This window comes from Falco peregrinus, chromosome 8 (genome assembly GCF_023634155.1).
Source record: "Falco peregrinus isolate bFalPer1 chromosome 8, bFalPer1.pri, whole genome shotgun sequence".
Lineage (NCBI taxonomy): Eukaryota > Metazoa > Chordata > Aves > Falconiformes > Falconidae > Falco > Falco peregrinus.
In genome coordinates this window covers 61,167,637-61,183,055 of record NC_073728.1, presented here as the reverse complement: position 1 = coordinate 61,183,055, position 15,419 = coordinate 61,167,637, and the positions used below count along the sequence as shown (strand labels likewise).

Sequence of the window (15,419 nt, the reverse complement as noted above, 5' to 3'; positions counted from 1 at the left end):
CTAACACCAGTTTACTCCCTAATGAAGCAGAATGATTTATGATAAGATTTGCAGAAGCAGAATAGAAACTATTGGTAATTATTTGCGATTGATATGGAGGGATGTAATTAATCTGTTATTAAATAACATTTTTTAAAACCAGAATTATTAGCAGTATCAGCTCTGAGAAGAAATGTACAGTCAGTTCCAATAAACAACATAGTCTTAGTCACTCAACGTGGCCACTTACCAACCTGTCAAATAAGAAAATCTGGGGAAGGGGTAATAGGCAGAAACCTATAAGAGCCTGGAAGTCCATCACGGGCTTGGGTGTCTTGTTCATATGAGGGTGATGGGCTGGTCCCATTGCACTTGGCTTAAGCTCCACTGGCAGTCATATCTCTCAGCACATGGGTTGGTTGGAGTTCACCACTGGAGTATTGAAAACTATCGTGTTTTCACAGAGAAGCAGAGCAACGTTCGCCTGAGTGCTCTTTAAGTTATTGTGTACGGCCATGATCACAGTAAGAAAAAAAGGCATAAATTCATCATCTACTTTCAAGCTGAATAGATGCTCTAATTCTGGGAGGAAATCTATGGTTTGCTTTGAACACTGAAATGTTAAAGCCAAACCTGTTTTTACCCATCATGTGTGGAGAACATGCCCTTTTCCTAGTAAAAATCAAGGACAAAGTTTGTAGAGATTTTTATTTATACATGTTTCGGCTGGCTGTATGGTTTCTTACATGTTCGCTCTACGCCAGTTTTCGTGGAAGCCCGTAGTAAAACTCCTCCAAGCCACTAAACTGCTTTGAACACATTTTCTCTTTGGCTGTCACCATGCTGTAAGTGGCGACAAGATGCTGATTGGAAACGTTGCCCCTTAGATCTGCAGTCTGACATGCGGTGCCGCGTGAGCTCCGCGCTGAGCAGCGGGGTGAGGAGCCATCCTCGCGCCCCTGCCTGCCCAGACCACCTTGTGTCCGCGGCTTCCTCGCTTGTACAGCCAGGAGCTCTGCCCTCCTCCTCCTGCTTGCTTGCGGAATATCGCTAGAATCAGATAATACATAATAATATTGAAATGCACACCTATAATGTAACGCATCATTTAATTCAGAGGCTTTGTTTTATTATCATTTTATTTTGTTTTAAAATATGCACTAGCATCTCTGCATCGAAGGCAGCAGGTCCCATTTTCCAGTTCATCATACCTTTCTCAACAGATGTAGTTCTTTTCTCATATAGTCAGAACAGTTCCGAGGGGGTTGCATAAAAGCAACTTCTCTTGACATTTCATTATGTGGAAGCATTTTTGTCATTGAGTGATCATAGTACTTATTGTCAGGCAATTTTGAAAACAAAAAACCCAATATTTACATAATGCCATTTCTTTTTGATTGTGTAGTTTGTTTCAGCTCCACTAAACAGCTATGAAATTACTCTCTTCCCCCAAACGAATGGTCATAAAAACAAAATCAAGCTCATAAATCTTGCTGTGAACTAGTTGTACAGTTTCTGCAGGATTACACATCCATTGCTGCAAGACATTGAAAGTATTTATTTGTTATCACCCTTTTAAAGTCAAATGTGTGAAAAATAAATTTACTCGGTTATGATTAACACAGTGACCCATAGTTGCAGTATATAGAGCTACAGTCTTATAGAGTAACTTGTCCCTGTACTGCCGTTGTCTGAACTAAGGAGTTTCCTGCAAGTCGTAAGTCTTCTTTTTTACTGGCAATATATAAAAACATGAAATGTAATAGAAAAGTATCTCAAACGCTGTTCTTAGGTCTTTGTCCAACACTGATTTATCTTGCAAACTCACAGCTTCTGGTGGATGGTGCAGGGAGGGCAGAGGAAGGTGTGTACGGTCCATAAGGCAGCTTTATCTGGTCTGCTTTGTGGAGCTGGGAGGGAAAGGGATTTGTGATGCAGTTGGTGTCTGTAATCCTTTTGGTCTTGGAAAGAGATGTCAGCATACCATTAGGAGGTTGTTTAATTGTCTGGTGCAAACCTTGGTGTTTATTCCTCTTTATATCTCCTGTGGTTATCTTATAGAGATAACCACAGAAGATTTATAGTTTTAGGAGGGAGCTGAGGTTGCTATGCATAATAAAAGTTTGACCAAAAAAAAGGAATGCAAGTCTTTTGCCTCTTGGTGACAGGATTCTGATTCTGCACTGCTATTTTGTATAGACAGACCTAGCACAGGTTTTGGGTCCCTGCATACGTCTGAAAGCCTTTCCCCTTTGCAGTGCAGTCAGCTGGCCTGGAGAACAGTTTTCCTACAAGACTGTTGTGGCCAATGAAGCAGAAACTTTAGCCCATGTAAACGCTTCTTGACCCCTGCTCTGCCAGAGAGGAAGAGAAGTCGCAGCTCAGAGTACCAGGACAGCTGGCCAGAAAACAAATGTCAGCAGCAGGAACACCTTGGTGTTCCGTGAGGAAGAATAAGACTTTTTGAGCCAAGATAAAAAGCCCAAAATTCTAAATTTTCCTAGGATAAAAACTTCTGCAAACGATTATGCTGAGGAATTTGCAGCACTGCATTTCCCTGCATTTCAGCCAGATATCTCCTGGGATGGATATTCCCTTGGAGGCCAAGTGTGCAGGGATCTGAACAGGGGAAAAGCTCAGGACTGGGAACTATTGAAGCCTGGACTCACAAAAAGCTAGACAGGGTGACTGAAGTGGATATTCAGCAAAGAATTTAAGTTCAAATGAAACCTTTAATTCCAGCACTGGCTGGACACATATCCCCTCCAAAACCTTTGGGCCAGTCCTCAGCCACTGTCAGGTCAGGTTAACTGACTGTACCAGTTTCACCTTTAGTCCCAATCTACAGAAAAATTGGAACTATGTTCACATATTAAAGCCAGGGTTAAGGTATTTATGTTACTACTGTGCAGACAAACTTGAGTAACTATGTGCAGACTCTTTGACATAGGAAAGGGATGGCTGCAATATTCCTTTCAAGTTGATAAAATAAGATCTTTTTAATAAAAAAAAAAACTTCAGGCTTTTTTCTCACTCCTCTTCCCGCTTTCATTTATTTATTTGTACTTTTGGCTCTTCGTTTTCAAAAATTTCATATTCATTGCTTTAGGACAAAAAGAACTGGGATGACAAATATGGTTGTTATGTTTCATCTTATTCCCAAGGGTCTTTTCTTCTGCAGATGATGAGCATCTGCTCCTAGTCATGTAGAAATCTGATTAACAAAGCATGATCTTTGATTAGCATATTTCAGAAACTGTTTCTTATTATAAGCTGTCCTTAGGGCTTGTGTTGCTTAGCAGTAGAACAACCTTCCAAACTTATTTAACACGTTGAGGAACTTTGCAGACATATAAATCCCTGTTTTGACCTTTTATGTTCAGATGGATCGTGCATTCTGCATAAGTGGCAAAAAAATCTCAAGAAATAATAATCCACATCATGGGATTTTTTTCCTGTCTTCTGACAAAGCCCACGGTTTTACTTGTATTTAATAAACTTCCTTCTACTGTTTTGAACTGTATGAAGGGCTGTTTCGTAATGAATAATAAATGATGCTTCTATAGTGATAGTGTGTTCCGTCTAAGGATCTTCATGAGCTTTCCCACCATGAATAAAATGATTCATTCAGCACACAGGTTGGGAAAAGCTTCATTTATTATTATTATTGGCAGTATTGTTATTCTTTTCAGATTTTAGAAGCAAGACACTGAAGTAGAGAAAAGTAGAGGCCTGATTTAGAATGAAATAGTAACTGGCATTTTCAACTACATCTTTTCCCATTCTTTTGCTTCAAACTGATGACCATTCAACAATATTTTTTCTTTTTTGGTAGACAGCTTTTAATTGCAAAATATTTGAAACTTGTGTTTCTTTTTACAATAATGTGTTTTGTGATACTATTTCAGACCATACACACTTCAGAAGTGCGTGTGTGTTTATTGCTTTAGAAGACCTAAGGAGTTCCAGAAGTGGCTATAATTCTTCAATTAGAGTAAATTTTAGTATGAAAATTGCTGAATATTGAAACTGTGCATGATGCCACATAGACCACGTGAGCTTAAATCTTGCTTCTCTTATTCCTGCCAAACTCGGATTGACTTTCAAGGCTAAACCCACATCCCCTTTCGTGCTGGCTCTGGCTGATAGAAGACTATGAGCACAGGGCCAGAGAGTGCTCTCCAGCAGCCCAGCAATGCTGGCAGCTATTAGCCCTGGGCTCCTAGCCAGTTTGTGCAATGGTTTCTGTTGATGCAGCATTTTGTACCAAGGATGTGTCACCAGCGAAAGCAGACAGTGTGCACATGCTCCAGTAAAAGAGCAAGGCCAGCTGCAAGCAAGCAAAAGTTCTGGTCGTTAAATTTTTTTTGTGTGGTTTTGACCTTTGCATTACGTCAGCCCAATGAACCTGTGATCTGGTGACCCTTCACTCTTCGAGTGGTGCTTTCTTGTGAAAGGCTTTGCAGAAGGAGGGTATCTCAGGCTGTTTAAGAATATCTAGGTAGACGGTTCGGTAAGGAAACTGTGGCTTGCTATTTCAATCCCTGTCGAATACCAACCTCAGTCTTTAACTCAGTCTCCAGTGAGAGCAGAGGATTAAGAACGTGTACCTGACCCACTGTGTTCTGGGAGCGTAAAGAGCAGGGGATGGGCTGCTTCACATGTGCTTGTTAGTCTGACTTGGAAAAGACAGCAAAAGGCAGCAGCAGAACACCCTGAAGAGCCCTTCCAGCCTTTGGGCTTTTCAGTGGGACAGACCCTGCCCCCTCAGACGCTGCCTTTGTATTTCCCGAGTGGCGACTCATTGGATGTCGATGCCGTGTTGTTTATGGTGCAGAAAACACATGGTCTTTTCTCCTTCCTTGCTCACTTCACCTTTTCTATCAGTTTTAATGGCTTTAGAAGAAAAAGCTTTTAACATATTTGGATTGTTTCTATGATTTCCCCATGTCTTACACCAAAGGCATTCCACTAAATACATACACACTAGTGAAGCGCAACTGCCCATCCCAGACGTGTAATCGGTGTTAATGTGGTGGGAGCTTGGATCTGTGGCTGTTCAAACCAATGCAGAACAGCTGCAGCACGCCAGCGCTGCAGGGAAACTGAGGAATCCTCTACTTGTTGGAAGTACGTTTGCTGTCATATAAAGAAATTCGGTACATAGCAAACTGAAATGTCTTGTGCTTCAAATAGTACCCTTCAAAAGTTTGTCTGATTGTTCAGTAAAAGTGGGGAAGACCATTATCATAATGTGCAGGAAGAGCTTTGTACAGCCCCAAAGATGAAACTAAGAGTTGCCCATCTCCAGGAGTAGCCCCTTATGTGGGGGAGGGAGAGGAGAGGTAAAATGGGATTTGAGGACATGTAAAAGGAACAGAAAGTCAAATCCAAGACATATTAATGTCCAAAATAAGCTTACCTAAAAGTCATTTAAAGGTGAAATTTCTCTGTATGGCTGTGACTTCCCTTCTTCTGAGGTATTCATATAACCATTGTTTGAATCTTTCTAATTCATCCTGGCAGATATGTCTTATTGCTGATCTTTAGAAGCTTCCTTTTGTAAGAGAACGAATTTAGATAGATAGCCTTTCAAATGGGACTTGATTGCAGCAAAGTATTTATAAGAGATTTTCCCAGGTGGGATCAGTGCTCTAATTGGAGTGGTATCGAGCATAGCACTGTATCGCTTCTCTTTCTTTATTTCAAGGATTAGCAAATCACCGCTCATTTAAGGAAGCAATCTGTAGAAACTTGGCAGGAGCAGACAGGCTTGCACACTGGCAGGACAGCGAATGCTGTCTGCTGCTGTTGAGCTTCTGTAGGGACCAGGAGGCTGCTCCAGTTCCTAATGCCCCAGCATCTTCTTGCCTCTCTGAAGGAGCCACTCCTGCCTCTGCGATCAGACCCTCTTGCTCACTTTGGGTGCTAAACAGGATGATCCCAAACCAAATCCTGATTTTACCACATCAGGCCACTGATACTAGCTTAACATCTTCATTTATTTGAGGACAGGTGAAAGGCATGCGCAGTTCTAGTAAAACCTAATGTAATATGCCGTGTGCTAATTTCTTCATTAGTGTTAGGAGACATTTCTCTGCATACAGAAGAAAGTGAAGGGGCTCGTCAGACTCCCACTGCTCCTTTCTGAGTGTTGGTTGCATCTGGGGGAAATGGCTCATCGCAAGCTAAATGAGGAACCTTGTCAGGAGCCTCCTGTTAGAATACTGGCAGCGTATCGCTGTGCCATTTCTGCCTCCCGGCACCCTTTGCAGAGAAGCAGGGCTTGTGTCTCTGTGTGCGTGAGTGCACGTGTGTGTTCATCCTTGCCTCCTGGATAAATGCAAATTCTGGCGAGTATTTTCTGTCCGTAGGCCTTTACGTCCATCTGTGTCATCGTTAGGGTACGGCATTATTCACTCCTTCGAGCCCATGGTTGTGCTGCCTCCCCGTGCACTTACAGCGAGGCGGATTTTAACAACAAGATTGGTAACTGGATATGCTCAGGAGGAAGGTTCATGGGATCTCTCCTAATCAAAGCTGTAAAGGGGGTACCAGAGGGTAAACCCTAATACCCTGCACTTCCCCAGGCAGGACTGCATGTCACTGGCACTTTTTCCAAAGTCCTGACTAGCTGCAGTACCACAAATCACCCATCACAGCAGAGGGAGAGAAGCTCCCTTTACTGCTGCCATGTCCTTTTCTCCAGCAACTTAAGAACTGTTGAAAGATGGACCACCTGGGGCTGGCTGGAGTACTGAAGTACATTTCTGGGCTATATAATGTCGGAAGGAGAATAAAGAGTTTAAGGACTGATTAAGAGGAGGCACTTTCCCTGGGGAGCATCGGCAGGGACAGCAGCTTGGGTGTATTTGCTTTGAGATAGCAACTCATCATTCTCTCTGTCCACTTCTGACAACACTGCTGGTGATGTAGGTGGTATAAAAGCCCAGGATTATTTTATTGTTATTACTGCTCTTCTACTCAAGCATTTTAAGTACGGGAGATGCTTATCTGTAAAAATCAAAAATAATTTCTACAAAATAATATGCCTTTTGTACAGTATCTGTGAAATCAAATTTATTAGTACTCTGCAGTACGTCAGTTATTAGATAGCTTCTAAGATACTAGTCCTTTTGTTACTTGTGAGGATTTTATATTCCACTGTAACTTTTCTGTGAAATAAACAGCATGATGTAGGTTATTATGCGAGAACTTCATCCCAAAGCATTATGTTTAGTATTAATGTGAATGCCAAGTTAGACTCGGGTCACTGTTTAATAATCAAAGTCCTTAAGCTCTCCATCTATCTTTCTACTTCAACACCTCTATATGCAGTCTGCAAACAACGGCACATATTATGAAATGGTAAAGTATTTATTCACTCAGATGAGGGAGTGTTCATTCTAACCAGTTGTCATCTGTCAACCAAGAGAAAACTTGATGTGCATTTCTCACTTTCTTTTTTAATCTATCTGTTTTTTTATAGCCCTTGATCCATCCAAAGATCCGTGTTTGAAGGTGAAGTGCAGCCCACATAAAGTATGTGTCACTCATGACTATGAAACTGCGATTTGTGTAAGCCGCAAGCAGCTGGTGCACAGGTAAGGAGGTTTTATGTTGTTTGAGGTTTTTCTGTCTTCAGAGACATCCAGTATGATAAGTAAAAGGAAAAAGCTCCAAAATGAACATGAAAAAACTTAATTTTAGAATATTCCTTTATCAATTAATCTGCATTTTATCCTGAAACCAAAGAGAAGTCATCTTATTTTTACCTGGGGCCATTCCAAAAAGGTGAACAGGAACATGGTGCACCATGTAGTGTGGAGTGCAGAATGCTCTCCCAGTTCTGGGGGTGGTTTTCTACTCCCAGAGAGCAGTGACTGTGCATGTTTTCAAATCTGAAAACCTGGAATATGAAAACATTGTGTCACAGACATCTACAGTTCTGGTAACTTAATTGGAAACAATTAAAAAGAGATTAATAAAGGTATTATTTTCTTAAAATAGATCAAACCTCTGCTTAAATTTGGTAAAGAACTGATAAATGTTGGTGGAACTTTGTAGAGCATCTCCCTGGGGAGTCGTCTAATTACAGAAAGCTCCAGATCTGATTGTTGAATGACTGAATTAAGAGCAAATGAAATCACTAATATGTTAAAAGCTTTGGTCAAGATGTTCCAATTAGACCACAGAACTTCAGTGAGAGAAGCTATGAATAAACAAAGAAAAACCTACTGAGCATAGGTTGAAATACACTATGAAGAATCAAGAATTAAGACATTTAGAAAAAAATTCAGAGGAAAGAAAACCCTGATGTTACCCTGTTTTGGAAGCAGAACAAGCAGAACCAGTAAGAGAAATTGCTCTTGAGTATCTCTAAGTCTGTCTGAGTCGAGGCGCAGAATAGAAGTGAGGAAATAAGCCCCTCCACTTGCCAACAGATTTTGAATAAAACTGTACTGCTGTAACGGGCAACTCTGAATGGTGTGTCTGTACTTTAAGAGAAATATGTTGTCTTGCTTTCATTATATTTGAGTGATAAATCTTTGGACTGGTCTGCAATTTCTTTCCCTGTTTAGTAGCGAAGCAAAAATTTGCCTGTAACTCAGGTCCCTGAATGTCGTTGTCAGTTGAGATTGTAGTTCCACAACTGATTTAAGCCAGCCTAAATTCAGGATGATCTGATTCCCATGTACTAGTACTACAGCTCAGCTTTTCTCACTGCTACCTGGCTGAGGAAGCTAATCCAGTAAAAAAAAGTTGTTTGATTTATAATACAAAGCTAATGGTGTAATGTGCATGAGGCACTATATTTAATCTGTGGTTTTCTATATGGGATGAACCCTGGAAGGATGTTAGGAGTATGGCTATGTGAAGTGCTTACGTTCTAATGACATTTTTGGCATTATGTAGCTTACATTTTCTAGTTAGGATGGATTTAAAGCACTTACATTATATAGTAGTCCTTATGATATATAGATATAGATGTTGAGCCAAATGCTTTCTGAGCTATTTCCAGTATTTAATGTCCCAAAAGTAGTCAAAATGGTAGAGAGAAATGGTGTAGAGGAGGAGCTGAATATCCTTTTATTATTTTTTTTCAGAAACCAGGTTGTGTTTCATATGATCTCTCTATGATTCCTCCACTGCCTACAGCTATTTCAGCTGACCTTTAAGTAGCACTGAGACTACGGAGATGAATAGAAAAGTATTGAAAACTTACTTAGAAAATTCTCCAAACAATTTCTAGCAAGTTTTGTAATGCTGAAAGAACTACTGCTGATGTGTGAGAGTGGCACATATGTCCCCGGAGTGTTTTTATTCTCAAAATACCTACCCTTGCCTCAGAGGGTAGGCACGTCAATGAGGAAAGTAACTAGGCCAAATTCTCTGCTGATTTGAATCAGTGGAGTGACACCACTAAAGGTCTTCATCTATAGTCCTACAACGTTCTGTTCTTTTTTCTGTGCCTGACCTGAATACTGCTGTATGTCTGACTCTGGTCATATTTAGGCTGTGTTAATCAGGAGTAAATGCATTACAAGAGGTGGAGTTGCACCTATTTAAAACCAGTGAAAACCTGAATATGGTAGCATGGGTGCATGTGTAGTAAGAACCGTCAAATAACACAGCATTGTTGCGATTGCTTTGCACATCCACAGCCCTTTTGGGTGTGCTCAGAAGGATTTTCCATTTCATGCATCATTATCAACTTGCTGTAGTGGCTTTACAAAGTATGTAGGCTCAGCAAAAAGTAATCAGGAGAGCAACATCTTGCGTTGTTGCTGAGGCTTTCAGACAGTTACACCAACTTGCATCACCTGATTAACTCACCCGCTGAAGAGTTGCAGCACAAGGAAGCTGTATTTTTCCAGGCAGAATGTAGCTAACTTTGAAATCACCAGTGATAACGCAATGCCATTCCTGTTTAATTTCCTTTGTGCTGGAATGCACACTTTTTAAACCACTGCAAGAATACGGTAGCAGTGTATAAAAGAGAGTTAAACAGAAACTTGTTATTTTACATTTGCTCAGACCCTGGCTTCGCGATGGCTAACTCTTCCTGTAAGGCTTTCAGTCCCATGCCTTTAGAGTAAGACCCTTACATCTGCCAGCACGGCTGGTCACGTATTTCATCGTGCTGTGGTTTTGATCCTGCCCATGGTGGACCTGGTGGATGTGGGGTCCCCTGACCCAGCTGGCGGGGCACCTAGAATAGTTTCGGTTGGAAAAGACCTTTAAGGTCATTGAGTCCAACTGTAAACCCAATACTGTCAAGTCTACCACTAAACTATGTCCCTAAGTGCCACATCTACATGTGGGTCTGTGGGAGAGCAGCTCACGGTGCCGGTAGGTCTCGTTGTGGGTTACCCCAGGGGTGCCAAAGGAGCCAGCTAGAAGTCCCATGCCCCAGGGGCAGGCTGGCCCCTCCTGTGCAGCATCCTCCATCCCTCCTCCTCCTTCCCTTCACAGTCCCCTGGTGAGCAGCCCCGTCCTTGAAGGTAAGGGAGAAGATGGCTGAGAGGTGTTCCAGACAGACAATAGCATTTTGTCAGCACATCCTCTAAGGCGTTTACGGTACAAATTGGACAGGGCTTTAAGAGAAAAGGCAAGACTGAGCAGTGATTGAAGAGTGTGTAAAAGATAAATTTGAAGGTACCTTCTTATATGCTTAATAGTCCCTGGACTAATGATAAAGCCTTATGAAATCTTTTGTGTGGATTAAAACCCCTTTCAATTTGGACATGATCTATGAGGAAGAGTCTTTATTAGTTCAGTTTTGCATGAAATGCAGTAGTTAATACCTCTCAAAGATTTCTCATACATTTGCAGTCCTATAAAGCTTCTCGCCATTTGTCTCGGCTGGTGTTGCTAGTGCAGCTGATGGGAAGGAAAAGGGTCACTCCTGGGCTTTTTTGAAAAGAACGGAATGAGAAAAGAAGATTGATGAGAAAATAATGGGCATATTAACATGTCCAGGGTTTACAGCTTTGTTCAGTCCATTTAACTGGCGATCACCAATTAGTTCATCACCGCAGTGTACGTCACTCACGAAGGTAATCATGCAATGTCCCTGCTTCTCTGCTGTGACTTGGAAATACAGCTATTTACTCAGTATTGCTTCAGTATTTTTGAAGCTACTGCTGCTGACCAAAGATGCCACTACTGAATTCCTCACAACTTTTTTTTTTTTTTTTTTTTTTAAGATCTGGACAAGTTCCCACATAAAACATCTGTTCTTCCGAATTACTCATCAAAAGCTTGGTGTGACCAAGGTGGCCATGCTGGCAGCTCCACCTACCAACAATGAGCAGATAAATCTCCCTCTCTTTCTTAATAAATCCTGCAGTTGATACCTGATTTTGGGTTAGGAAGGACCTCATTGAAAACAAGTCCAATAAAATCCATCCCCATATGTGAAACTGAGTATTTTCTTACCACTGCTATTCTATGTGCTGTTTGTGTGCTTTAAGTTGCATCCAAAAGGGAATACATGAATGAAGAAAATTAATAATTGCCAGAATGTCAGTGACTCACCTGCTTTCAAGAACTGCTTGGGAGCATTACAGAAAAATCTTTGCCCACAGCAAATGCACTTTTAGGGATTTATGAAAAGTTGTGCACATAAGCAAGGATGTTAAATGGCGCTATTCCTCAATGTCTTTGTATTGGATCAACAGTTACCCTTTAAAACGCACTAAATACAGGACCTATAAACCCTAACCCTGTTGTTTTGCTCTCCTGACTCACACATGTCTGTGTATTCTCTTGCTTGCTTCGCTGCTAAATGCTAACGAGGCTTGGCACAACACCAAGGGCTCCTTTGGGGATAATTTCTTCGGTGCTGAGCGCCCGCCTGCCCTGTTCTCAGCAGCCTGGCGGTGCGAGGCAGGGCTTCTTCCCAAGCTCCTGATGTTTAATGTGCGTGATTGACGTGGTAGTGTTTATCAAAGCCTCGATACGTGAGCAATCTATACGAGGTTTTGTAACAGAACCAAACCTGGGAGATGGTTAATTATCTTTGGATCTGCTAATAACATCGGCTTATTCCCCACTTAGCCTTGCTCTGTTCATAGCTTTTTTCTTACTCTTTTGTTGATTTTCACGCTGATGCTGAAAATAATTGTTGGTCATTTGTGTACTAAGTAGAATTCAGAGAAAAAAGCATATCCCAAAGGAAACTTTACAAAATAACATTGTCGAGCTTCCTGCTCATATATTTATCAGTGTTAACTCTATGTGCTTTATTTGCATGTATTTTCTTGAAAGGGCTACTGCAAGGAGCGAGATAGAACATGCAGAATAATAGGGCAAGACCACTGTATAGTTCATTCATTTTTTTGGTCTTTCTCCGTGGAGACTATGCAACTAGTTTTTCTGGTAAGCTTCTGTTACTTCAGAATGTTTCCAAAGCAAAGTGTCAGTATTTCTTAAGTTCTCTGTAAATCCCTACTTTTCTTTCAGTTTGTGCTAAAATGAAGAGGGAAGGGATGTGATGCTCTAACAGGGTGAATTCTCCCCTGTTTCATTGATGTCTTGATGCTTTTTTGTAAGCTGGCAGATGCAACACAGGCAAAATTATGCAGAAAACTGGGAAAATATGCTGTCAAATACTGATCTTTCAATTATTATTTAATCTTAGCTGAGGAAAACCGCAGTTATTTTCAATGGTGCTGCAGTGGAACATGGTTTGTTCGTCGGCCTTTGGTAGGCAGCATGTCAAAACCAGTGTTCTGGGACACGGAGACCTTCCTGGAGTAACGCCTCCATGTCTTGAATGGTGAGATGTGGGACTCCACTCAATAATTTAGGATAATACAGCTCTACAGTAAAGTCGTAATGAAGATTAAATCGTTAATGTATGCATTGGATGCAGAAAACATAAATATCAAAATTATTTTTTACATCTTCAGACTTTTTTGTAAGTTCTGGAGTGAATTCACAGTTATGAGTTAATTTTTACTGCAGATTTGTTTATAGGCACCAAATTAATTCTTCTGTTGATTAACATTTTCAGAATTAATGAAAGAAAACTGCACATTTAAGAGCAGAAAGAAAATCTTTTGACTGTTGTTTTAGAAAGGCATTTCAAATTTGTTGGGTTTTTTTTTTCCCAAGTAACAATAGAACAATATTTACATCTCTCTGCAAACTGTTTTGAACGTCACTAAAACTGATTTTCCCTAAAAACAAAGAATGTTTTCATGCAAAACATTTTATCCACTTTAATGCTGAGCATCGATTTCTCTAATCTACTGGCATAGATTTTTGCTTCAGAAGAGTGTTGAAATATTTGATTAAACACACACTCACAAAAACCAACAGATTGCATTAGGATTTTTCCAAACAATATATTGTACTGGGGAATTTGCCAAAATTTAGGCTTATTATTTCCAAAGGTACCTCTGACAGAGTCTTGGAGAATTATTTTAATCCTCTATGAATGAAAGTTCTAGACATGAACAGGATGAAGTAAATGGCATTTTTTTGCAATTTGTAAACTATAGTGCATTACTCTGTAAAGGCTATTATTCCTTCTAATATCTAATCAGTCATGGTACATTGCAGAGTTTAACTGTAGCTCTTGCTGTTTGTCCAGAAAAATAAATGAGAATCCAGGAAAATCAAAAAGAGACGGGCATTTGAGGTCACAGCCAAGTACAGCATATAATATGATGTGCAAGTGATGCGTGCAAGTCCACAGAGAAAAGTTGAAACCTTTTAAAAGTATTTCATCTGTGGACTGCCTGATAACAAAGGCTTGCCTCTGCTACAGTGCAAAAGCTTTGGATTTTGCAGCAGACAAGTAACAGACGTGGAAATCAGGAATGTTTGTTTTTCTTCTGTGGGCAAAGTTGCCTTTTAATAAGACAGAGAGCACATGGTATGATGTGCCATCAATCTCCAAGTGCTCAAGGGGACCTCTGAATATTAAGGGAGAACAGCACAAGTCTGGCACTATCCTTTATTCCCCATTACAGTTATTTTTAAAGTTTTGATTATGAAAATTACTATCTCAGCATGAACTCCCAAAGGTCAATAGCTTTTCCTCCAAGACAGTCTCTGTCTTTAACAGCCTGGGATTCAGTCCAAGGATGCTTAAATATTGGAACTGCATTCACTGGTTTTAAAAGCAGATATTACTCTACTGAACAGGATAATCTGTAAACTGTAAGTCTCATTCTCCGAGTGGTCCATTTCTCAGTTTCAACGCTGCCTAAGGTAAATTGCTTTTAACTAAAGAGGCCATAGGGAGAGTCTGTAGAGGGACAGCTTTATCAGTCAAGGTGATATAAGCAAGTTCTGTTCTGAGTCATGAGAGTGACCTACTTGCTGCCAGGAGTTTCTGCACAAATATCCTTCAGTTTATTTTTTTCTGGAGGAAGCTGGCTATGGTATCTCTTCTCAATAGACAAGACTTCAGGTACCATTTAGGCTGTTTTCTGGCTTTCCCAAGCTCTAGATATGCTATTGACTTCAGTGCGTTTCAAAAATCAGAGATAAAAGACTGCTGAACATTAGTAAACATGTAAAAGGCAAGATCCACTTTTCCTTAAAACAGAATTCAAATACAGTTCCTGACTCAAAGTAAAAAGTGCCCAAGTTTTGCACCATGCATTTTGGCATTTCTATGCATTTTCAAACTGCCTCAGAAAGACGTAGACATTCAAAACTATGGTCAGGCAGAGCACAGGTATCTCCCATGGAAATAGCACAAGATTGTCACCAATAGCCTGGATGTGAAACTTTTTGCATCCTCAGGCCAATTAGAGCTCATTAGAGTAGTGCAAGGTGACTGTCTCTTATTGGACATGGGTAATGTTTGAAATATATGATAGTGCACAGCTCTTTGATAATGGTTTTTGGAGTGTGCAGTCCTCTCTCTGCTTTGGCAATAGCAATAGATGAACTTGCTCTTGCTATCAACAGGGGATTTACGGTGTTTTATTCACTGTCGCCAAGCACCTGGCTGCTGGGGTGAGTATCTTACTGCTAAGGTCATTGTCTTTTACTCTGCAGCTCCTGTCCCACTGTGCTCTACTTTACTGTGTGGATGCCGCAAGCACAAAAGGAAGCACAGGGGCTACTGAGACATCCCCCTCCTCCAGAACTCCTCCTAGACCAGGATCAGGGCACTCATGGAAAGCCACCTCAGTACCTCCGGATACCTTTGGTATCATCAGAAAGTTGTTGTATTTAATAGAATAAGAAAATAACCTAATATCTTCGGCACTTTAATTAACATTTATAAATAGTCTGTGCATTTAAAGATAATATTATTGGATGGGTTGAATACCATTTTGTAATATTCCTGCTCTTTATATTTCTAGTTGTACACTTTTAAGCAGTATATAAAAATGGGCCAGAAGTGACTTCTTGGATCATTAAGTCAAATCCCTCTGCAACAGTATCATATAAACTTTTTCATTAGCTTA

The 15,419-nt window shown here is 40.6% G+C and overlaps 1 protein-coding gene across 1 annotated transcript in view; it reads left to right on the top strand.

Moving 5' to 3' along the window:
• The window catches only part of SPOCK1 (SPARC (osteonectin), cwcv and kazal like domains proteoglycan 1), a 324,191-nt gene that overhangs the window by 182,840 nt on the left and 125,932 nt on the right, over positions 1-15,419 (top strand). Inside the window, exon 4 of the mRNA XM_055813067.1 lies at positions 7,469-7,583. Coding sequence (XP_055669042.1) covers positions 7,469-7,583 — 115 coding nt within the window. The remainder of the gene's footprint in view (positions 1-7,468; positions 7,584-15,419) is intronic.